The sequence below is a fragment of the Oncorhynchus masou genome, chromosome 9 (assembly GCF_036934945.1).
Source record: "Oncorhynchus masou masou isolate Uvic2021 chromosome 9, UVic_Omas_1.1, whole genome shotgun sequence".
NCBI classification, from domain to species: domain Eukaryota; kingdom Metazoa; phylum Chordata; class Actinopteri; order Salmoniformes; family Salmonidae; genus Oncorhynchus; species Oncorhynchus masou.
In genome coordinates this window covers 43,747,342-43,772,986 of record NC_088220.1, presented here as the reverse complement: position 1 = coordinate 43,772,986, position 25,645 = coordinate 43,747,342, and the positions used below count along the sequence as shown (strand labels likewise).

Genomic DNA, 25,645 nt, shown 5'->3' with positions numbered 1-25,645 from the left:
AATGGCAAAACATTTAAGACAACAAGATCTGCGGATCCAAGTTAATAAAAAGTGTCCATTTGAACACAAGGTGGCGCTCTAGTCAAAAATACAGCCAGCTGAGTACTTGGGAGAAAAACCACTGAATTCACTGCACTAATATAGGCCTCTACAGCATATTGTGTGGCGCAGATGGAAATGATCTCACGGCGCAGTCTAAAACAAAACTATCAATCAAAGCATGCATCTTTTATTAGCCTGCTCATAACCCATCTTCAAAGCTGGGGTTCGTCAACTTTTGCGACCACGATACCCAAATAGGCGGTTTGGGCTATCCGGGTTTGGGATTAAGTTCTAGGGTCACAGAGAGCTTTTAAAGCTGGATTTCTGATGTTGGGAAGGGTGTGAGTGAAAATGTGGCTTGTGGTCCTATTAAGACTGGCCACAAGAAAGCAGGAGACCCAGTGAAGAGAGGTCTTATGAAATGGAAAGCAAATATATTGTTTAATGGGCTGTATATATTTGTCATGTCTGCCATACAGAGAGCGAAAATACATTTTCTACTACTACCAATGTCGTTTTTGAGGGAGTTGCTTCAAACAGTGTGTTTTGGAAAAGGTCAATGTCAGAGGTCTTCATGCAAGGTTATTAAAAGGTCACATCTATGACAGGTCACCGTCATGTCTTGCTCACATGCTCAAAAATATAAAAACCCGAATGAACAAATCAAATACTAAAAAGAAAGTATTAGCTTCCATGCATCCAAAAGCAACACACTTCATTCAGACTTTAAACTCTTTCCTTAGCCTGCTCGGGTCAAAGCAGCTGAAATGATCTAATTCTGCCACTTGCGAAAGGTCATGCAATCTTCACATATGCCATCCAGAGGTGTGCATCACTGCTCGAGGTCACGGCCGCATGCTTACGAAGCAGGATTTCTAAATGTCTTCTGAAAGATCATGGGTAATGTAGTTCTGATCTGTGTAGGTCGGGAGAAACCCAATAAGTTATGGTCATTAAGGTGTGATGCTCCTCTCTTAGACAACAGAGAATTTCGTATTGGTCACTCAATCCTAGTCGATGGACGACAGGCTCACTTTGGCTGGAGGTCATCGTCAAGCCAAGATGGACGTCTCGCCACCGCTGGTTTGTCGCCCTCGCGACCTTCAACCTCCGACTTGCCCATGCGACCCTGGCAGGCGACCATCAGTGTGGTGGTTAACCTGGCTGCAGGAACGGGCAGGAACTGGCTTGGAACGGTAGTGCTGCTGTGTTTTGGCGAGGTAAGGGCGTGGCGAGCCCACATGTCGTTGTTCCTCCCAGTGTCTGTCGCCAGGGATATAGCCAACCCTGCCTTCTTTGGACCTGCCTCTTCCCTGTCCATCATGGGAGGGGGAGGGAACTTCCTGGTTGTTTCCGGGTTGGCCCCGGCGCTGGGGGGGCTCGTCACGACGATGGAGGTCGTCATGGGGCTGGTTGTCAGGGACGACAGGCGGTATAGTTCCTCGGAGCATGAGTGGGCGGGGGTACTGCTGAGAGAGTGGTTTGGTTAGCATTGACCAAGGTTGTAATTAAGGAAGGCCATTTGACATTATTTCACTATTCAAATAATATCATTACATTTTTGGGGATATCTGGATATTCAAAGTTATTTTAAAACAGCAGAATGTTGCTTTTCTCCTTAGTTTTTGGCTAAAAAGAACAGTGAAAGAGATATCTGATTTTCGCCATGATAGAACTGATTCTGTTACAAAAAGGTTTTCTGGTGAGTGTTTTGCATTGATCTGTGTCAGGTTTTGTGGAAACTCTGTTTGGTGTGTATCTGTAATTGATATCTGAAGTGGGGAAAATAGCATACCGATGTCAGGGCAGACCAGAGCTCTAAATGTGCAGCAGTACCTCAACACAGTACATTCAAAGTTTGTTTAATCAAATTAAGTATTGCAAATGTCATTGTATATTCTTGTAGGTAACAATGTCACAAGGATTGTGTAATTTAATTTATAACAAAGCATTGTCAAAACAGGCCTGCCATTTATTTCTCTCCACAACTGAACATGCACTCAAGTAATCAAAGATATTGCTTAGATATCCGGATATTCGATTAACCATGCCTATCCCTGGTCATAATATAAAGACCTTGGCATTGTCTCGGAACTCACCCCACTGGACACAGATGTCAGTTCAACATCTAGTTTTGATTTACATTTGGTTGAGTTGCCAACATAAGTTGCCAACCTCGATTCAACGTGAAATCAACAAAAAATGGCACCATGTCATTGGATTTAGGTTCAAAGTTGGGTGAAAATGACGAGGAAACAATGTTGATTCAAACAGTTTTCGCCCAGTGAGACATTAGATGTGGAACATAGGTTTGTGAACGAAAGCAGAAAAAAACAGTATTGACTATATCTAAGCTGCTCTGGTAAACCCCAAAGATACATTCTAAGGACCACATGAGTGATTACTCACGAAACCCAGGCCAAAAACACCATGATTTGGGGGATTTTCACGAAATGTAATCTATAGAACAGTCCTTAAAAAATAAAAAATTAGGGGGTGGTTCAGCTTTAATATTTCAAGTAGATTGTGGCTTCTATTAATGTAACGGTCTGCATAATTTCCAATCCCCTATATATATTTTTTTTTCTCCAAGTAGTATATATATTTGTAATATACACTGCTCAAAAAAATAAAGGGAACACTAAAATAACACATCCTAGATCTGAATGAATGAAATATTCTTATTAAATACTTTTTTCTTTACATAGTTAAATGTGCTGACAACAAAATCACACACAAATTATCAATGGAAATCAAATTTATCAACCCCATGGAGGTCTGGATTTGGAGTCACACTCAAAATTAAAGTAGAAACCACACTACAGGCTGATCCAACTTTGATGTAATGTCCTTAAAACAAGTCAAAATGAGGCTCAGTAGTGTGTGTGGCCTCCACGTGCCTGTATGACCTCCCTACAACACCTGGGCATGCTCCTGATGAGGTGGCGGATGGTCTCCTGAGGGATCTCCTCCCAGACCTGGACTAAAGCATCCGCCAACTCCTGGACAGTCTGTGGTGCAACGTGGCGTTGGTGGATGGAGCGAGACATGATGTCCCAGATGTGCTCAATTGGATTCAGGTCTGGGGAACGGGCGGGCCAGTCCATAGCATCAATGCCTTCCTCTTGCAGGAACTGCTGACACACTCCAGCCACATATGGTCTAGCATTGTCTTGCATTAGGAGGAACCCAGGGCCAACCGCACCAGCATATGGTCTCACAAGGGGTCTGAGGATCTCATCTCGGTACCTAATGGCAATCAGGCTACCTCTGGCGAGCACATGGAGGGCTGTGCGGCCCCCCAAAGAAATGCCACCCCACACCATGACTGACCCACCGCCAAACCGGTCATGCTGGAGGTTGTTGCAGGCAGCAGAACGTTCTCCACGGCGTCTCCAGACTCTGTCATGTCTGTCACATGTGCTCAGTGTGAACCTGCTTTCATCTGTGAAGAGCACAGGGCGCCAGTGGCGAATTTGCCAATCTTGGTGTTCTCTGGCAAATGCCAAACGTCCTGCACGGTGTTGGGCTGTAAGCACAACCCCCACCTGTGGACGTCGGGCCCTCATTACCACCCTCATGGAGTCTGTTTCTGACCGTTTGAGCAGACACATGCACATTTGTGGCCTGCTGGAGGTCATTTTGCAGGGCTCTGGCAGTGCTCCTTCTGCTCCTCCTTGCACAAAGGCGGAGGTAGCGGTCCTGTTGCTGGGTTGTTGCCCTCCTACGGCCTCCTCCACGTCTCCTGATGTACTGGCCTGCCTCCTGGTAGCACCTCCATGCTCTGGACACTACGCTGACAGACACAGCAAACCTTCTTGCCACAGCTTGCATTGATGTGCCATCCTGGATGAGCTGCACTACCTGAGCCACTTGTGTGGGTTGTAGACTCCGTCTCATGCTACCACTAGAGTGAAAGCACCGCCAGCATTCAAAAGTGACCAAAACATCAGCCAGGAAGCATAGGAACTGAGAAGTGGTCTGTGGTCACCACCTGCAGAACCACTCCTTTATTTGGGTTGTCTTGCTAATTGCCTATAATTTCCCCATGTTGTCTATTCTATTTGCACAACAGCATGTGAAATTTATTGTCAATCAGTGTTGCTTCCTAAGTGGAAAGTTTGATTTCACAGAAGTATGATTGACTTGGAGTTACATTGTGTTGTTTAAGTGTTCCCTTTATTTTTTTGAGCAGTATATATATATATATATTCCTTCATTACTTTCCACAAATGAACTTTTGACAAGGCACACCTGTTAATTGAAATGCATTCCAGGTGACTACATCACGAAACTGGTTGAGAGAATGCCAAGAGTGTGCAAAGCTGTGACCAAGGCAAAGGGTGGCTATTTGAAGAATCTCAAATATAAAATATATTTTGATTTGATTAACACTTTTTTTGGTTACTACATGATTCCATACATGTTATTTCATAGTTTTGATGACTTCACTATTATTCTACAATAGTAAAAATAAAGAAAAACCCTTGAATGAGTAGGTGTTCTAAAACCTTTGACCAGTTAGTGTATGTCAATAGATCTGCCAGAAACACATAGGGAGACTCATCCAAAATAAAGAAGACCACAAACATCGCAAACAGCAGACTCCTGGCAAACATCGAAACCACGAACGTCTGAGATTGGTTTTCACATGGAACGAGAGGGCAGGTGTGTGTCCAACACCAACAAAAGCAGTGCACCACAGCAAAGCTTATGGTTGGAAAGCTCCTCGGACATCCCCAGAATAACTATTTTTGTGTGTTCTAAATGGCACCATGCTCCCTATATAGTGCACTACTTTTGACCAGAGCCTTGTACTGCACTATATCAGAAATAGGATGCCATTTAAGACACAAGACTTGGAACATGCCCTATACACAAGTCATATTTCCACTTTAGAGTGTCGTTAGTCAGCCAAAATAGTGACAAGCCAGGTTTTCAGATATCAGTGAGGCCAGAGAAAGCAGACATATCCATAGAGTGGATCCAAATTCAACTCACAAATGGGCCCAAATGAGCATCCGTCATGTCTGTGTCAAAAAATAACAGGCAAAGTTAAACTCTTACGAAACGGTTTACTGAATCCCTCAGAGTTTGTGTAAATAGTTGTCTGCAAAAGACCTTAAGTGTCTGCAAGGGCATGTTTAAAGGTGTCCTCACCAAAACAGTGTGAGCTTTAAAATGTTCTAAGATTGGGGCAAAGGTTTCATTAAGTTGGGGTCATTGGAACCGTGGCTTGATGAGCCAATAGCATCTTTACGGGAAAGTCTCTTGTCTGGGGATTTTTGGGTTGAGGGGGTAGGATTTAGGCTTCAGGGGTTAGGGCATACTGTGATCGGCACCTTTGCTCAGCAGTCCCAGTCAGGTGTATAGCCGTCTCCCCGTCGGTGAGTGTGGGGGTCTGTGAGCGTTGAGGGGGGTTGTAGGGGTGACGTTCATATTCCTCCTCCCTCTCCTTCCACTCCTGCCTCCAAGTGCATGCCGGAGACAGCTTCCCTTCCTCCTCTTTCCTCCCCTCCATTTCTTCCTCTTCTTCTTCCTCATTCCTGTGTTCTTCTTCTGACTGATTCTGTGGTTTGGGAAGGGGTTGGGCTTGGAGCTTGGGGAATGGGGACTCTATAGCGGCTACAACTGGGGGTACTTCTAGGGTGGGGAGTTCAGTCGGACTGTTATACACATACACACACACACGCACGCACGCACGCACACAAGGGGCAATCCCAACAACACCAACATGCAACCACGACACAGGTGGTACGACACAACACAGCACAAACCAAAGCCACAACACATACGTGAAACACACAGCCGTTACCACAAACCCCAGACACAGAGTGTGGTCATGTGGACAAGGACAATGGGAGTAGTAAATAGGAACCCCAACACACCAATGGAAACATGCCCGGTGTGAAAGGGGGAAAAGGAGGAGCAAAGAAAGAAGAAAACAAAAACAAAGATCACACGTGATAATGACACAATATCAAATCATTTGAACAGTCACTGAAAAGCAGAACCCCAGCTGAACGAAGGATAATGTACTGGTTGGTATTGGTCAGTCAGGGACCCGGTGACCTCAGTAAGAAGCTCAGGCCAATCTCATGATGTCATGCAAGCGCAAGCACAAATACACACTCGCACAAGAATACACTGACAAATGGACACATATAGTAGTCATGGACGTACACAGATAGGTATGGTGTGACCTTAAACACCCACATGCAGGTTTAGACTTATGTGAACCGACGCGCGCACACACACACACACACACACACACACACACACACACACACACACACACACACACACACACACACACACACACACACACACACACACACACACACACACACACACACACACACACACACACACACACACACACACACACACACGCCTTATTCACTTCCACTGACAGGTTTAACTCTTTCCAATTTCAACCTTGCACAGAAAGACACACACACACGTAGAGGAAAGATGATTTCTGCTGAATGCTTCCGGGCTTGAAGAAGGTCATCCCTCCTCCTTATTGAGAAGCCTGTATCATCGGTGTGAGAGTGGTGTGTAGGTGTTATGGCAAAAGTCAGGTTTAAACTAATGAGATTAATATCAAACCAAGCCAATTTAGTAGGTGATGTCTAGCGTAAATAAATACACACACACATGCACACGCACACACATACACACACTCGTACGTACAATACCAGTCAAAAGTTTGGACACAACTACTCAATCAAGGTTTTTTTTTGTGTGTATTTTTTACATTGTAGAATAATAGTGAAGACATCAAAACTATGAAATAACACATATGGAATAATGAAGGTAACCAAAAAAGTGGTAAACAAATCCAAATATATTTTATATTTCAGATTCTTCAAAGTAGCTACCCTTTGCCTTGATGACAGCTTTGTACACTCTTGGCATTCTCTCAACCAGCTTCACCTGCAATGTTTTCCAACAGTGCTGAAGAAGCTGAGCACTTGGTGCTGGGCACTTGTTGGCTGCTTTTCCTTCACTCTGCAGTCCAACTCATGCCAAACCATCTCAATTGGGTTGAGGTCAGATGATTGTGGAGGCCAGGTCATCTGATGCAGCACTCCATCACTCTCCTTCTTGGTCAAATAGCCCTTTCACAGCCTGGAGGTGTGCTGGGTCATTGTCCTTAAAAAACAAATGATAGTCCCACTAAGCACAAACCAGATGGCGTATCGCTGCAGAATGCTGTGGTTGCCATGCTGGTTAAGTGTGCCTTGAATTCTAAATAAATCACTGGCACCCCCCTGCCATCACACCTCCTCCATGCTTCAAGGTGGGAACCACACATGCAGAGATCATCCATTCACCTACTCTGCGTCTCAAAGTCAAGGCGGTTGGAACCCAAAATCTCAAATTTGGACTCATCAGTCTAAAGGACAGATATCCACCGGTTTAATGTCCATTGTTCGTGTTTCTTGGCCCATGCAAGTATCTTCTTATTATTGGTGTCCTTTAGTGGTGGATCTTTGCAGCAATTCAACCATGAAGGCCTGTTTCATGCAGTCTCCTCTGAACAGTTGATGTTGAGATGTGTCTGTTACTTGAACTCTGTGAAGCATTTATTTGGGCTGCTATCTGAGGCTGGTAACTCTAATGAACTTATCCTCTGCAGCAGAGGTAACTCAGGGTCTTCCTTTCCTGTGGCGGTCCTCATGTGAGCCAGTTTCATCATAGCCCTTGATGGTTTTTGCAACTGCACTTGAAGAAACTTTCAAAGTTCTTGAAATGTTGTGGATTGATTGACCTTCATGTCTTAAAGTAATGAGGGACTGTCGTTTCTCTTTGCTTATTTGTTCTGTTCTTGCCATAATAAGGACTTGGTCTTTTACCAAATAGGGTTCTTCTGTATACTACCCGTACCTTGTCACAACACAACTGATTGGCTCAAATGCATTAAGAAGGAAATAAATTCCACAAATGAACTATTAACAAGGCACACCGGTTAATTGAAAGGCATTCCAGGTGACTACCTCATCAAGCTGATTGAGAGAATGCTAAGAGTGTGCAAAGCTGTCCTCAAGGCAAAGGGTGTCTATTTTGAAGAATCTCAAATATAAAATATATTTCGATTTTTTAAACACTTTTTTGGTTACTACATGATTCCATATGTGTTATTTCATAGTTTATGTCTACACTATTATCCTACAATGTCGAAAATAGTACAAATAAATAAAAAACATTTGAAAGAGTAGGTGTGTCCAAATGTTTGACTGTACAAGTGTGTGTGCACAATGCAAGCTTATGCACATATGTGCACGCACACACACACAAGCACGCACACAAACGTGTGCACACACACACAAGCATGCACACAAACGTGTGCACACACACACAAGCACGCGCACAAACGTGTGCACACACACACATATTTTTTTTGCCATCCACTGAAATATTACAAGATGAGTGGAACAAGACAGATGTTTGTTTCATGAAAACCTCAATACTCTGTCAACAGAGTCATATAGTAGCAAAAATCTGTCACACATTTTAGTAGTTACCTATTTGTGTCTGAATAGCAAATGCCTCGCCAGTTGCTGGCTTTTCTCTTAGTGCTTCAGTCTCGGCCAATCCAAACACACATCTGGTCTCCATCAGCCCATCCCTTCATGCCACCACTATACACTTTCTATTTTATTTGTCCTTTTCTTAAACATGCGTGTTCCACATCAGACAGGACATTCCCAGCCTCCCTTGTGCAATGGGGGAATTATAATATGAAGGAAAATTGGCTGGAGGTAGCTGTTTTTAAAGTGCTGTGTCAGGGCTGGTGGAAGAAACAACATATCGATGATACGTATAGAAGCTAGACACTTCTAGAAAATAAAGAATAAGCGAGTTTGCTTTGTCTCGATGGTACCAAAGAAAGTGCTGTTAGCGTGAACATTTTGGGCTAACGTTTGGATTGATTGAAAACAGTTAGCACTTTAGTGAACAATACTTCCTCAATATACTGTATGACAAATATTTATAACCAGCATATATATAGTGATGACCTTCTACTGCTATTGAAATAACCCCTCACACTATCTATTGGCTTGGATCTGTCTATATTGTTCTGACAAAGTGTAGCAGGTGTTACAGGTCAGTTAAAGTTCCCCACAGAGGAAAGAGTGCCAATAACACATTTAACAAATTACACCATGGCTATGATCCAATATCCATACTAGCATTCCACTTAGAATCCAATACATTGCTTGTGGATATTGGGACAGAGCCTACTACTCCCACAACATTCAATCTATCACTTATACCACTACTACAACTGCATCACCAATGCTCACCTGAAGGGTCTATTGCTTCCTATGGGTGAGGTGGCGGTACTCCAGCTCTTGCGGCCACCCCCGCCCACTCGGCCACCGTCCTCCTCCCGACCCTCACGGTCGCCCCTCTTCCGGCGTAGCGGTGTGGGCATGTAGCCACTGGCATTGCTCTTGTTGGGCAGGTACTGGTTGAAGGGCACCATCACTCTGGGCTCGCTCACCGAGGTCCGCCGTGCCAGCATGTCATCCTTGCGCACGTCCGGCAGCTTCCTGCCCCCGTGGGGTCCGACGTCGGACTCTGAGTCGCTGCCGCGGCCTGGTGGGTGCAAGAGAGGGAGAGACTTTGACTTTTGATCCGTCTTCATTGAGACCTTCTCATTTGCTTAAAACCACCATGAAACCTTGGCCCACCCCCGTGAGAGAGTGCGTGCGAGAGAGAGAGAAAGAAAATAAAGAGAAAGAAAAAAAGAGAAACAAGAGAGAAAGAGGGGAGAGAGAGAGACAACACAGAAAGCAAAAAGAGAAACAAGAGAGAAAGAGGGGGGAGAGAGAGACAACACAGAAAGCAAAAAGAGAAACAAGAGAGAAGAGGGGGGATGGAGACAACACAGAAAGCAAAAAGAGAAACAAGAGAGAAAGAGGGGGGAGAGAGAGACAACACAGAAAGCAAAAAGAAAAACAAGAGAGAAAGAGGGGGGAGAGAGACAACACAGAAAGCAAAAAGAGAAACAAGAGAGAAAGAGGAGGGAGAGAGAGACAACACAGAAAGCAAAAAGAGAAACAAGAGAGAAGAGGGGGGAGAGAGAGACAACACAGAAAGCAAAAAGAGAAACAAGAGAGAAAGAGGGGGAGAGAGAGACAACACAGAAAGCAAAAAGAGAAACAAGAGAGAAGAGGGGGGAGAAACACAGAAAGCAAAAAGTACTTTCCAATAAATATTGAGGGTCTTCATTTGTATGCTAGTGACATGATGATCATGCTGCCAACGAACAAATAAGAATGATCTTGTTCTTATCCATCTCACCTAACCTGTCAACTTAATAAGCGAACTGTTGTTTAGAGAGCATGCACACATTTGCCATTTATTGCAACAGTTTGTGTGACAAACCCATTGATAGAATGGAAAATGCAATGGAAACGCATTGAATTTGTTTTTTTTTAATCAGTACATGATAACTTTGGCGCAAAATTGTTTGTTATGTGCACCACGTCATCACGTAGTGTACATAAAGTCAGTTTCGATGGAAACAAGAATTAACATGAATTAATTTTTCTAATTTTCTGTCTCAAATTGGATGGAAACTAGCTAGTGTTTCACAATCGGGCCACTTTCATTGGTTTTCATTTCAATTATGCTATCCAATCACTGACCTCTGAAATTGGACAGATGTTACTGAAAGTAGTCCACAGGTAAGCTAGAAACATCCTCATGGTTATATATCCTCACTAAAATGGACAATTGAACAGCAAGACATCTTCTAGATTGTCCCTTTAAGAGCTCTGAGTCTGAAATAGCCATAGACTGTATAACAGGAAATAAACCACAAGAATCAGAATGAAAGAACATTCAGGAGTCCCCCAGGACATGGCCTAGATGATAATGTGACTTGCCGGTCTAGCAGTGAAGTAACGTTTTAACCACCTATGCACCTTACCGGGTTTTCTCAAACAAAATGTACAGAAAACTTTTTATGGGCTAAGGCAGATACTTTAGCATTGCTCTTGCAACCATAAATCAACCGAAAATTGTTGGAATACCAGTATTTGAAGGGCATTAGACAGCGAATACAATATCAATCATCTTTAAGAGTTTACTCTTTCGCGAACTCAAAGGCACTTAATTGCACCGCGCGGTTGAAAAGAATGCATTTGATGAAAATGTTTGCCACAATATCAGCCTTTTCTGTCGGCAGTAACACCTGGTCATGCTGAAGCGCATCCCTCAAGGTCTCCCCCCTGCTCCACCACGTAGATTCCTACCCAAGATGTTCACCACATGTGTTCCTAGTATCCCACCCTTCCCTAAAGAGCACAGTACCACGTACACTCTGTGAGATAGGTTAGGTCAAGCACACAATCTCCTCTGTTTGTCACATTCACTGTTGCTGAGACTGAATCTTCTAGAGTCAACCAGTTCACGTAGAACTTCTAAGAGTTTAAGTCTATCTAGAACCTAAAAGGGTTCTTCGGCTGTCCCCATAGGAGAACCCTTTGAAGAAACCTTTTTGGTTCCAGAAAAAAGCTTTTTGGGTTCAATGTAGAACTATTTCCACAGAGGGTTCTACATGGAACCCAAAAGGGTTCTACCTGGAAACAAAAAGGGTTATCCTATGGGGAAAACCAAATAACCCTTTTGGAACCCTTTTTTCTAAGTGTGTAGAGATTTCTGCTTCCCAAATTGCACTCTATTCCCATTACATAGTGCACTATTTTTGACGAGAGCCTTATGGATCCTGGTCAAAAGTAATGTACTATTGGGTGCCATTTGTGATGCAAAGATTGACTTTATGGTAGGATCAAGGCTAGAAAGAGGCCTCAAGCTACTTCTGCTTCAAACTGACCATTGATTCTAAAGTAGAGGGGTTTGAGCATTCAACTGCTTCAACTGAAGCAGGTGCCACTCATGCATGCAGCCCATATTGACTGACATGTGGTCTACTGTTAACATGTGTGCACCATGGTACCATACACTGTAAAGTAGGGATGCATGATATATCGGTGAACATATCGGAATCGTTCGATATTAGCTAAAAATGCCATCATCGGTATCGCCGATGTGTAACGTATAACGCCGATGTATAACGCCGATGTGCAAACCGATGTCAAAGCTGACGTGCATACCTATATCATGTAGGTACATGACCTAATGACGCCACGTAACATATTGCGCTACATGTGCAACACAACAGTCCTAACCTGGCCCACAATGTCTGCTGTGTGGATCGAGCAGTCAACAAGTCGAGCAGTCAAATGAACGAGTAAGAACATTTCAACAAGACAACTCAAAGGCGAAAATCATCAACGGCAAGATAATGGAATTCATTGCCCCTGACAATCTGTTGTGAGTGATGTTGGCTTTCGCCGACTGGTCGAGCACCAGTACACACTACCAGGTGCGTTATTATTCAGATGTTACTCTACTGGAGTTCCACAGTAATAGCGGCACTGCTATTAGCTTCACGACCAACAAACTATGGAATGGTGTTTGGGTCTTTAAGTGTCAAAATAGATACACGTCAAATAACTGACAGGCCAAATAACACTATCCGACCCGTTAAATAAGCTTTTAATTTGACACGTCAAATAACAGTTCTATTAAAGAATGTTGTGAGTTCTGAATTTGCACGTGCAAGCTAAGCGCCACCACTGCTATCAGTAGCACAGTCAGTGTTGTAAAAAAAGTCTGCAAACAAGCAAACACCGGCCATAAACGATGTGTTTGCAATACTGCGTTGGTAATAAAGCATTATTTGTTCGACCGCAACTTCTGGGGTCGCTAGCTAGCTTTAGCTTTGTACCTAGCTAGCACCAAAACAACCAGCCTGAAAACAATGACCAGCAGAAACTGCAGTCCTTTTCATTATTCTTAGCAATGATTTAGGAATCCTTGTGAGTAAGTATTAGCTAGGTAGCCACTTGTTGCTCGCCTATTGAAATTCAGTTCATGAAAATATATAGCTAGTCAGCTACTTAATCCTGTTGCCCAAAGCTAACGTTATAAGCAGCCAGCTAGCTTCATCTGGCTAGTGATGCTCGACCAGAACGGGTTATGTGTTGTGAAGCTAGCCACAATAAGGATTAGGCACAATAATGGAATTTGCGGTTTGCCTTCAAAATAAAAGTACCTTGAAAGTGATGCCAAAGGTTACAATTGGCGGAATCATGCCATATTTAGACTATATAATGTCAAACAAGGTTGGAATGTGAAGCAATGTAATAGGGTGTCAATCTATTCGGTGACACCCACAGAACCTTGTAACGTTAATTAGCTAGGCAATCCAGTTAAGAACAAATTCTTATTTACAATGACGGCTTACCCCGGCCAAACCCAGAGGACGCTTGGGCTAATTCTGTGCTGCCCTATGGGACTCCCAGTCATGGCCGGATGTGATACAGCCTGGTTTCAAACCAGGGGCTGCAGTGACGCGACTTACACTGAGATACAGTGCCTTAGACCACTGTGTGCATGTGTGTGTAAAGACCTGTATGAGAAATCTTGGACAATGGGTCAACGCCATACCTGAATCTCAATACTGTAGGTTCCCGTGTTTCTTTATCTTTCTGTATTATACCATGGGGTCACACATGTTAGTACTAAAGCATGTGCTGGTGTGAGTGTGTTTGTGTGAGTTTGTGTGTATCAGGGTCGTTGTGTGTGCAATTTGGACAAGCAAACCTTTAAGAAATTAACTTTAAAACACGTCGGGCATGCGGAAAAACAGTTTTTCCCATCTCAGGCTAAAATCCCTTGAACTTACCCGACCTTTCAAAAGTTTGGGGTCACTTAGAGATTCCCTTGTTTTTGAAAGAAACGCTAGTTTTTTTGTCCATTAAAATATCATCAAATTGATCAGAAATACAGTGAAGACATTGTTAATGTTGTAAATGATTATTGTAGCTTGAAACGGCAGATTTTTAATGGAATATCTACATAGGCGTATTGAAGCCCATTATCAGCAACCATCACTCCTGTGTTCCAATAGCACGTTGTGTTAGCTAATCCGAGTATATAATTTTAAAAGGCTAATTGATCATTAGAAAAGAAAAACAAAGCTAATTCCCTTCAGTTCATCCTCTTCGTTGTTGGTGCATTGGGGGGTTCTTGGGGGTGGGGAATGGAATGAATTCCATTTATTTTTTATTTTTGGGGGGGACTGTGGGAGGGGTCTCGAATGGTTGAGGGACAGCTATTGGGGAACTGTGTGTGTGTGTGTGTGTGTGTGTGTGGGGGGGGGGGGGGGGGGTATATTTTGCAACACTCATGTTCACATTTTTTGGCATGGTGAGAGATCTGTCAAAGTGCCCTTGAGCAGGGCATTGACCGTGGATGCTTCTGTGTGTCACTCTGAATGGGAGTCTGTTGGATGACTGGTATGATGTCGTTGTTGGGCGGCTTCACTGCAAGTATATTGTATGTTTTGGATATTCAATAAAAAAAGTTTTAAATAAATAAATAAAGCTTGAGGTGTTAGGATCACAAAGAAGAACATTCGTGAGATGCAGAAAAAATTGAAAGATGCTGGAGAAGTGCTTGACACCGTCTGTCAAGCATGGTGGGGGCAATGTGATGGTCTGGGGGTGCTTTTGGTGGGAGATTTGTACAGAGTTAAAGGGATCTTGAAGAAGGAAGGCTATCACTCCATTTTGCAATGCTCCATTTTGCAACGCTCATGTTGAACACTATTACTGCACACAGAGTGAGTCCATGCAACATATTATGTGACTTGTTAAGCACATTTTTACTCCTGAACTTATTTAGGCTTGCCATAAGAAAGGGGTTAAATACTTATTGACTCAAGACATTTAAGCTTTTCATATTTTTATTAATTAGATTTTTTTCTTGAAAAACAAAGTTCCACTTTGACATGATGGGGTATTATGTAGGCTGGATAACAGGTGAAGGTGAAGATCAGCCATTTCTCCTCATGTGGTGAAGAGCATTGGACCACATGGTGTAAATTAAATGAGGAATTATACATATCTTCCACACCTAACAAATCAAATCTTTGCTAACATTAATTGAGGGAACAGAGTTGACGTGTTGAGCTGGACCACCTCAGTCAAAGATAAAACCATTATAAACTGACCATAAAGACAGACTAACTTCCTTTCCCGCCATGCTGTTCAGGAGACCCAAACGAGGTCATTATTTTAATTATTTTAAAGGGGTAAATTGTTTGCATATGAGGGACAGATGTAAATGCATCACTAATCAGATAAATATAAAAAATATCTTCAGAAATGTCTTTGTTAAAGCAACAAAATAACTAGGTGTTTCAAAAAAATATGTATTTTTATTGAATATTAAAACATAGAAATCTACCTGCAGCGAAGACGCTCAACATTTACATTACATTCAGTCATCTAGCAGACTCCCATCCAGAGCGAGCTACAGGAGCAACCAGGGGCAAGCACCCCTCCCAAGGGCACATCGAATGATCTCCCACCAAGTCAAAACTGGGACCGAACCAGCAACCTATCGGCCTCCAGGCCAAGCTCCCAACCGCCAGGCCACCGACCATCCAAGATCCCCCGCACAGTTCCCCGGGAGCTGCTCCTCAACCATGAAAGCCTCCCCGTGCAAACCCCCCCCCCCAACCTCTCCCTCCATTCTGTGTGTATGATATCATGGTTCCACATATGTTAAAACACTGCTGTGTGTCTATGAAGTTCCTTGGCACGTGATTACAAATAGAACACATTTCAATGACATCATGCCACGTGATTACAAATAAAACACATTTCAATGACATCACATAACCCACTGTACTCAGCTCCATAGTTGTTGACTGTGGATGGAGCGGCTTTAGCAGAAAAGAGAGGGAAGAGAAGAGGGAAGAAAATAATAGGGAAGGGAAGACTAGAATAGGGATAGAGTACGGTAGCACAAAGATGTATATTTATCCACAATGTGTGCTGATCTACATTACTCTAACAAAAGAGGGCTGTCGATATCAAATTCCTTTTGGAGATTAAATTAAAATCCCTTGTGTCCTCTAATTATTTTTGGGATGGACTAAGTGAACTTACAGAGTGAGTGTGAGAGCTGAATTGGCGGTAGCAGCATAAGAAAGCCCTGGACCATGAAAAACTAGTTTGGTGTAGCTATTTTGTGTAAACAGTGATCATTTGGAGCCTTTCTTCTTGGTGTAATGAAACCTTGTATCATTGGCAGATCTCTGGTCTGCTCAGCTGTTCTCAGATCTAGTGTGTGGGCCTCTTGGAACTGTTCTAGAGTCAGAGTTAGATGAGCCCAGGGCTGGAGATGGTCTGGACACGAGGCACCATGGCATGGATAGTGAAACACATTTTAATGTACAGCTGGCCTCACTAAATTAATTTAGCCAAAACCACTCAATGTTAACCTACATAGAAAACCCAGCATCAATCAATGAATGTTTCCCTATAAACCAATAGTAAACAATCACCAACTACTTAACGTTTTATTACAATCCAATAGCAAACCAAACATTGACTTCTCAATGCTTCCCTATAAACTCAATATCAACCACTCAGCCTTTAGCAACAACAATAGCAGACCAAACATCAACCACCCAACTTTCCCTACAAACCAATAGCAAACCAAACATCAACCTCTCCAGCTCTAATCACTTTCACCCATAGACACAACCTTTTCCTCCACACTTCCAGTTCCTTCCAAACAATAACACACCCTGGCCCTAGACAGGAAGGGCTCCTGTCCCATCTGTTGCAATTCGTTTTGACAGAATGTCAGCCCAAACATACATTTGTTGACGAACGTCGTAACCTTTTACAAGCCTCCGGTAAAAGTGAAAAGGCTGCGCTGCAATACACTGTGTGGTGCTACTCAACGTCTTTCTATGACTGGAATGACATTATAAAGTGACTTCTGATTCAGCCAAGCTATGATCCAGACTCCATTCGTGTCTTCGACGCAGTGAGTAACTATTCTTTACAGTTTTTTCCGACATTAGACTTTTCTCACGGCATCATATGAAACACTCGACATTTGCAAACACGGTGGATGCATTGCATCCCTTGTCCGGTAATGCAAGGATGAGCACGAGCAACACCCCCACCTAAACACCCACACCTCAACACACACACCTCAACACACACACCTAAACACACACACCTAAACACACACACCTAAACACACACACCTAAACACCCACACCTAAACACCCACACCTAAACACACACACCTAAACACACACACCTAAACACCCACACCTCAACACCCACACCTCAACACCCACACCTAAACACCCACACCTAAACACACACACCTAAACACACACACCTAAACACCCACACCTAAACACCCATACCTAAACACACACGCCTCAACACCCACGCCTAAACACACACGCCTAAACACCCACGCCTAAACACCCACGCCTAAACACCCACGCCTAAACACCCACACCTAAACACCCACACCTAAACACCCACACCTAAACACACACGCCTCAACACACACGCCTAAACACCCACGCTTAAACACCCACGCCTAAACACACACGCCTAAACACCCACGCCTAAACACCCACGCCTAAACACCCACGCCTAAACACCCACGCCTAAACACACACGCCTAAACACACACGCCTAAACACCCACGCCTAAACACCCACGCCTAAACACCCACGCCTAAACACCCACGCCTAAACACACACGCCTAAACACCCACGCCTAAACACCCACGCCTAAACACCCACGCCTAAACACCCACGCCTAAACACACACGCCTAAACACCCACGCCTAAACACCCACGCCTAAACACACACACCTAAACACACACACACCTAAACACCCACACCTAAACACCCACACCTAAACACCCACACCTAAACACCCACACCTAAACACACACACCTAAACACCCACACCTAAACACCCACACCTAAACACACACACCTAAACACCCACACCTAAACACCCACACCTAAACACACACACCGTGTAATATAGTATAATACAGTGAAAAACAGATAGTTGTTTGGCCCAGCAATAAGTGCGTCAGGAATTGTGAGAAAAGAGAGAAATAGAGCGTAGTGAGAATGCTGTTCATTGACGATACAGCCCACTGTTCATCACCATAGTCCCCTCCAACCATGGGACCCTGGGACTGAACACCTCCCTCTGCAACTGGATCCTGGACTTTCCAATGGGCCGACCCCAGGTGGTGAGGGTGGGCAACATTACCTATGCCATGCTGACCCACAACACGTGGGCCCCACAGGGGATGTGGTCCCATCCTGCACTCCCTGTTCACCCACGACTGTGTGGCCCACGCGCGACTCCAACACCGTCATTAAGTTTGTTGACGACACGACGATGGTTGGCCTGATCACCGGCGATGATGAGACAGCCTACAGGGAGGAGCTCAGTGACCTGGCAGTGTGGTGCCAGAACAACAACCTCTCCCCCAATGCCAGTAAGACCAAGGAGCTGATCATGGACTACAGGAAACAGGCCCCCATCCACATCAATGGGGCTACAGTGGAGCGGTGAGAGAGCTTTAAGTTCCTCAGTGTCCAAATCACTAAGGACTTAAAAATCAAATCAAATCCTATTGGTCACATACATGTGTTTAGCAGATGTTATTGCGGGTGTCGCGAAATGCTTGCGGTTTTAGTTCCGACAGTGCAGCAATATCTAACAAGTAATATGTAACAATGTCACAATATATACCCAATACACACAAATCTAAGTAAAGGAAAGGAATTAAGAAGTATAGAAGTATAGAATACAGTATATACATGTGAGATTAGTAATGCAAGATATGTAAACATTATTAAAGTGACATTATTAAAGTGAATAGTGTTCCATTTATTAAAGTGGCCAATGATTTCTAGTCTGTGTATATAGGCAGCAGCCTCTCTGTGCTAGTGATGGCTATTTAAAAGTCTGATGGCCTTGAGATAGAAGCTGTTTTTCAGTCTCTCGGTCCCAGGTTTGATGCACCTTCTGGATGATAGCGGGGTGAACAGGAATTGGTTCGGGTGGTTGTTGTCCTTGATGACTTTTTCCTGGAGGGCAGGTAGTTTGCCCCCGGTGATGCATTGTGCAGACCCTCTGGAGAGCCCTGCAGTTGTGGGCAGTGCAGTTGCCATACCAGGCGGTGATACAGCCCAACAGGATGCTTTCAATTGTGCATCTGTAAAGGTTTGTGAGGGATTTAGGTGACAAGCGACAGTGCCTCTTCCACCTCCAGAGGCTGAAAAGTTTTGGAATGGGTCCTCAAATCCTCAAAAAGTTATACAGCTGCTGTAACGGTATTCATCGTCTGAAGAAGAGGAATCATCGGACCAAAGCGCAGCGTGGTAAGTGTTCATGCTTTCTTTATTAAAACTGAACACTATAACAAAATAACAAATAACCGAAACAGTCCTGAAAGGTGCAAAACACTAAACAGTAATTAACTACCCACAAAAACCCTGTGGGGAAAAAGCTACCTAAGTATGGTTCCCAATCAGAGACAACGATAGACAGCTGTCCCTGATTGAGAACCATACCCGGCCAAAACAAAGAAATACAAAAACATAGAAAAAGGAACATAGAATGCCCACCCAAATCACACCCTGACCAAACCAAAATAGAGACATAAAAAGCTCTAAGGTCAGGACGTGACAGCTGCACCAATTGAGAGCATCTTGACTGGCTGCATCACTGCTTGGTATGGTAACTGCACCGCCCGCGATCCCATGGCGCTACAGAGGGTGGTACGGACAGCCCAGTACATCACTGGGGCCGAGTTCCCTGTCATCGAAGACCTCTATATCAGGTGGTGGGACAGGAAGGTCGGAAATCGCACAAAGACACCCAAGCCATAGACTGTTCTCTCTGCTTCCGCATAGCAAGCAGTACCTGGAGCATCAAGTCTGACACCAACAGGCTCCTGAACAGCTTCTATCCCTGAGCCATAAGACTGCTAAAGAGTTTAACAAAATGGCTACATAGGCTATCTGCGTTGACCCTTCTATTTCATTTTTTTCTATGCACAGTTTACACACATTTTACACACGTTTTACACACAATATACGCTGCTGCTACTCTGTTCATCATACTGTATATCCTGATGCCTAATCACTTTACCCCTATACATATCTAACCCTACCACTCTAGTGTAAATATGGTATTGGCACTAACCCAGGGAACTGACCCTATATATAGCTACTGACCCTGGAACTGACCCTGTATATAGCTACTGACCCTGGAACTGACCCTGTATATAGCTAGTGACCCTGTACCTGACCCTGTATATAGCTACTGACCCTGGAACTGACCCTGTATATAGCTACTGACCCTGTACCTGACCCTGTATATTGCTACTGACCCTGGAACTGACCCTGGAACTGAACCTGTATATAGCTACTGATCCTGGATCTGACCCTGTATATAGCTACTGACCCTGGAACTGAACCTGTATATAGCTACTGATCCTGGATCTGGCCCTGTATATAGCTACTGACCCTGGAACTGACCCTGGAACTGAACCTGTATATAGCTACTGATCCTGGATCTGACCCTACATATAGCTTACTTACATTTCCGTGTTGTTCTTATTTCGATTTCTTGTATGTTTCCGCTCCAGTTGACTTTTTATTTGATTTGTTATAGTACGACTGACTGATACAGAGTACTGCATTGTTGGGGGAAAAAAATCAAGCAAGAAAGGTGTTTCACTGTACTCGTGCAACATGACAATAACAACTTGAAACATAATTGAGCTGCAAAGGTCAAAGATGGACTGGCAGCTCAAAAAAAATCTGTGTGTGTGTGTGTTTGTGTGCACATATGTATATTAAAAGACGAAAGCAGGCTAGAGTCACTCTGGACAGGATGGTGCGGTTACGGTTAGGCCTCACTCTTGGCTCAGTCCCCCTTGAACAATCAGGTTTTTAAAATGCCCTGGTAGGACAATCAATCATAGGGCTTTAAAATACTGGGCACAAGAGTTTTCCTGGCTTCTCTATCCATGCCTGGAAAACACATAAAACATTCATATCATATATTTTTCCTCTGTTGTGTTTGATGGAGCGAGTTCCTCTGTTGGGATGGCATTGATAGATATGTTGCAGCTGCTATACAGAAGATGGTCCTCAGCAGCAAGCTGTTTGCTCCTCTGGTGCCAGTATAGCAATTACAGGTGTGTTTTAGGACCATGTGACCGCCTTTGAGATGGAGGTCAGGCTGTTTGCTCCTCTGGTGCCAGTATAACAATTACAGGTGTGTTTTAGGACCATGTGGCCGCCTTTGAGATGGAGGTCATGCTGTTTGCTCCTCTGGTGCCAGTATAGCAATTACAGGTGTGTTTTAGGACCATGTGGCCGCCTTTGAGATGGAGGTCAGGCTGTTTGCTCCTCTGGTGCCAGTATGGCAATTTCAGGTGTGTTTTAGGACCATGTGGCCGCCTTTGAGATGGAGGTCAGGCTGTTTGCTCCTCTGGTGCCAGTATAACAATTACAGGTGTGTTTTAGGACCATGTGGCCGCCTTTGAGATGGAGGTCAGGCTGTTTGCTCCTCTGGTGCCAGTATAGCAATTACAGGTGTGTTTTAGGACCATGTGACCGCCTTTGAGATGGAGGTCATGCTGTTTGCTCCTCTGGTGCCAGTATAGCAATTACAGGTGTGTTTTAGGACCATGTGGCCGCCTTTGAGATGGAGGTCAGGCTGTTTGCTCCTCTGGTGCCAGTATAGCAATTTCAGGTGTGTTTTAGGACCATGTGGCCGCCTTTGAGATGGAGGTCAGGCTGTTTGCTCCTCTGGTGCCAGTATAGCAATTTCAGGTGTGTTTTAGGACCATGTGGCCGCCTTTGAGATGGAGGTCAGGCTGTTTGCTCCTCTGGTGCCAGTATAACAATTACAGGTGTGTTTTAGGACCATGTGGCCGCCTTTGAGATGGAGGTCAGGCTGTTTGCTCCTCTGGTGCCAGTATAGCAATTAAAGGTGTGTTTTAGGACCATGTGGCCGCCTTTGAGATGGAGGTCAGGCTGTTTGCTCCTCTGGTGCCAGTATAGCAATTTCAGGTGTGTTTTAGGACCATGTGGCCGCCTTTGAGATGGAGGTCAGGCTGTTTGCTCCTCTGGTGCCAGTATAACAATTACAGGTGTGTTTTAGGACCATGTGGCCGCCTTTGAGATGGAGGTCAGGCTGTTTGCTCCTCTGGTGCCAGTATAACAATTACAGGTGTGTTTTAGGACCATGTGGCCGCCTTTGAGATGGAGGTCAGGCTGTTTGCTCCTCTGGTGCCAGTATAGCAATTACAGGTGTGTTTTAGGACCATGTGGCCGCCTTTGAGATGGAGGTCAGGCTGTTTGCTCCTCTGGTGCCAGTATAGCAATTACAGGTGTGTTTTAGGACCATGTGACCGCCTTTGAGATGGAGGTCAGGCTGTTTGCAACCAATGCTTTTCTAAAGCCGGTGAGACATGTTGAATTTGTTTTCATCCTATGAATTTGGCTCTAGCGTTTGAATGGTTTGGGCCATTAGCTACAATGACCCCATTCCTGAAAAGTAATCCTCTCAGGAACATATATATGTTTTCTGTTGCCCTCTACATTGGCTACAAGCCACGCTGGACTCGTTAGAAGGGACTGTGACAAAACCGCACTCGGGGGGGAAAAGAATTGATCTTCCTGTTCTAAGAAAGATGAAATTCACAATGATCCAGATGATCTTCCTTCTGCTTTCCTGAACCTTCCAACACCTCTCTGATGCATTTTAAATCACTCTGGCATTCTCATTCAGACAGAACTTTGGCATGAACAGATTTGCCATATTTTATTGTCACAGTATTTCTAAGGCCAGATTAAAAAGTTTCATCAATTAATTTGTACACAATCATTTCGGATACCCCCAAGTGCCCTAAAATAGAGAACAAAATGGTCCATGGTGTTACTATCTTAAAACAAATATGTGTTAATAAGGCAGTAATACAACACAGAAAATTATTTTTAGAGGAATTTACTATAGGCTACTTCAGCATTGTAAAGGTCTGCCCCTTGTCTCTAGCTCTCACCATTCCTAAAAAGTGGTTATCAATCAAAGCCCTAATTAAAAGGTGCTTGTCAGACCAATGTGTCAGACCAATGTCATTACAAAATGCAGCCTAAATCACACGAATCAGTCAATAACTCCTCCTTCAGATAAATACCTGTGTAGCTCCTGTTCTGAGCACTCCTGTTCATAGACTTCCAGTTTTTCCATGTACCCTGATAGAAGTCTACGGGGGCAAGAGAGACTGTCATCCATAGTTTTGTTTTGTTTCAAAAGCCACTGCTAACTTGAGCTATTCCATGACCAAATCAAATACTTGATTTGAAGTTACTTCAACCTGATTTGGGTTCTTTTGAATATGGTGAGCTTGTCCGTATCACACCCCTAGTTTTTCTGGTTATTGTTGGCTTAAGTTAACTCAAATTGGCAGTGGCTTTTGAAACAAATCTGAACCATTGATGTCTCTTCTGACCCCATAGATTACTTTCTTGGTAAATGACAAAACGGAGACTGAAAAAGATATCTTTGAATAACTATATATATATATATATATATATATATATATATATATATAAATATTGTCTCTCTAATAAAGTTAGATGATATTTGATAGAGAGGTCTTCATAAAGACCCCAAAATATCAATTCTTTGTACTTTGCTTTTATAAGAGTTTTCATTTGTTAGACTATTTGATTCAAGGTACGACACAGTGAGCACGTTGAAATAATTCATAAATCGATATTAAACTGATTATGGCAGAAGGCTGAGTAGGGCATTAGTCATGTAAACGCCTTACTCTGCCTATCTTAATTGGCGTAAGGTCAAAATCGAATTTAGCACATGCAGATTACAAACACCTGGTTTTATGAGCAATCTTTGAAATTATTAGGACATGTGAACGGCTTCATCAGCGTTCCAACGTGGTGGTATTTGATATGGGCATGTGCCAAAAGCCTCCCTCTAATGCGCGAGTGAAGTGAGTTCGGGGGCAGGGGGGAAATGAAATATGCATCTTATAAACAGTTATCACACAAACGTTCTACATCAGAACTCAGAATCAAATTGCCTTCTTAAAAAAAATAACAAGGTCACTGTAATACGATGGGAGACAGAGAGCTGGTTTCAAGCACAGGGCGCAGCAGGTGTTTATTTATAAAGGACCACAGGAAGAGGCAGGTAGCTGGGTCCAGGGGCAGGTAGAAAGTCATACACAGGGGGTCCAAAAAGGCAACAGTACAGGCAGGGAAAAGGCTAGTAATGTCGTCCGGGAGATCAGGCAAGAGTTTGGTGAAAGGAAATCCGATAGGCAGAAGTACAGGCAGGGAATAGGCAAAAAGGCGTCGTTAGTGAGAATGGCCAAAAACTATGTTACACAGGAGGACTAATACGGGAAAAACAGGGCTCTGAATAGAAGTGTCACAAAACAAACAATACCTCACAATGATGGGGTGCAATGAACTGAACTAAATAGTGTGTGATCATGACATACAGAGGTGTGAACAGGTGATCAGAATTCAGGTGAATGGGATCTGGAGAGTCAGCTGCATTCAGAGGATCTACGTGTTTGAGAGTGTGAGTTGGGAGCAGACAATTACAGTCCACTGTGGTCGGACGCTTATTTGATTGACGATTTTGTGCATTTATCAAAAGTCCCATCGGCTAACCTGATTTCAGATGTGTCCATGTAAAACAGGATTATCAGGGAAATCGTTCTATATGCAAGGCATGTCAACGTTTTAAAGAAACTATTAATTAATCTGACTATCCACAATAATTGTATTATTGTGTGCATGTAACCGTGTTCATTGTTGATTATCGAATTACCTTTGTTTGGCCTCTTAACAATCAAATAATATATATTTTTTAAGGATCTCTTACCTAGCTTGATTACTGTGGCCATTTTTGCTACAAGACCATGGGTCATGTTCAATTGGGTAGAAATGCAGGAAATGGCCTTTAGATGACCCTCCACTAGGTTTGGACCCTCCCTGCCCCACCTCTAAAACCAAGGTTCAATTTAGCCACCAGCTCCAGTTAGCCCCGTGTGTGCTGTAGGACTATAGAACTATATCAATCATTACTGGTGTGTGTGTGTGTTTGTGTGCACATGCTTGTGCATAAAAATATAGGCACAAGATTAAGTGTGCCCCTATACAGTATGACAGGCAGAAACACTCACACCCACTGTGACTAATAGGTATCAGTCCCAGGTATCATCATCTTGTGCAACACCACTCAAGACTGGAACAGATGAGATGCCATGTAAAACACGACTCCCCTGAAATATGTTGCAACCTGTCAGTCAAGACTGCCATCTCCTCTCTCCACCGCCTGATTTCAATGTTCTCTCTCTCTCAACACATGTCTCTTCAAGAGGGCCTTCAAAGAGATGTAACCCATGGCAACAACTCTAACAGTCAGCCGCAACACCAAACCGCCTTTGTACAGATGTCAATAGCAGAGCTGGGCTGAGCTGGAAGACACCCTGCCAGATGATTTCATTGATACGAGACAGGGAGAGGTTGAAAAGTGCAGATAGGGACAGCTAGTTTCACGTCAGCTGATGGTGACCTTCCCCAATGATACTGTATGTGCAAAATGG

General features: G+C 43.7%; 1 protein-coding gene across 3 annotated transcripts in view; it reads right to left on the bottom strand.

The window, feature by feature from the left end:
* Positions 1 to 25,645, bottom strand: part of LOC135546021 (LIM and calponin homology domains-containing protein 1-like) — a 164,779-nt gene that overhangs the window by 23,753 nt on the left and 115,381 nt on the right. For 2 of the 3 annotated variants that reach the window (XM_064974078.1, XM_064974079.1), the window contains exon 8: positions 9,357 to 9,651. In XM_064974078.1, the coding sequence (XP_064830150.1) occupies positions 9,357 to 9,651 (295 nt within the window). Of the gene's footprint in view, positions 1 to 1,076; positions 1,509 to 9,356; positions 9,652 to 25,645 lie in introns of all 3 variants that reach the window. The other variant, XM_064974077.1, reaches the window with a different exon arrangement.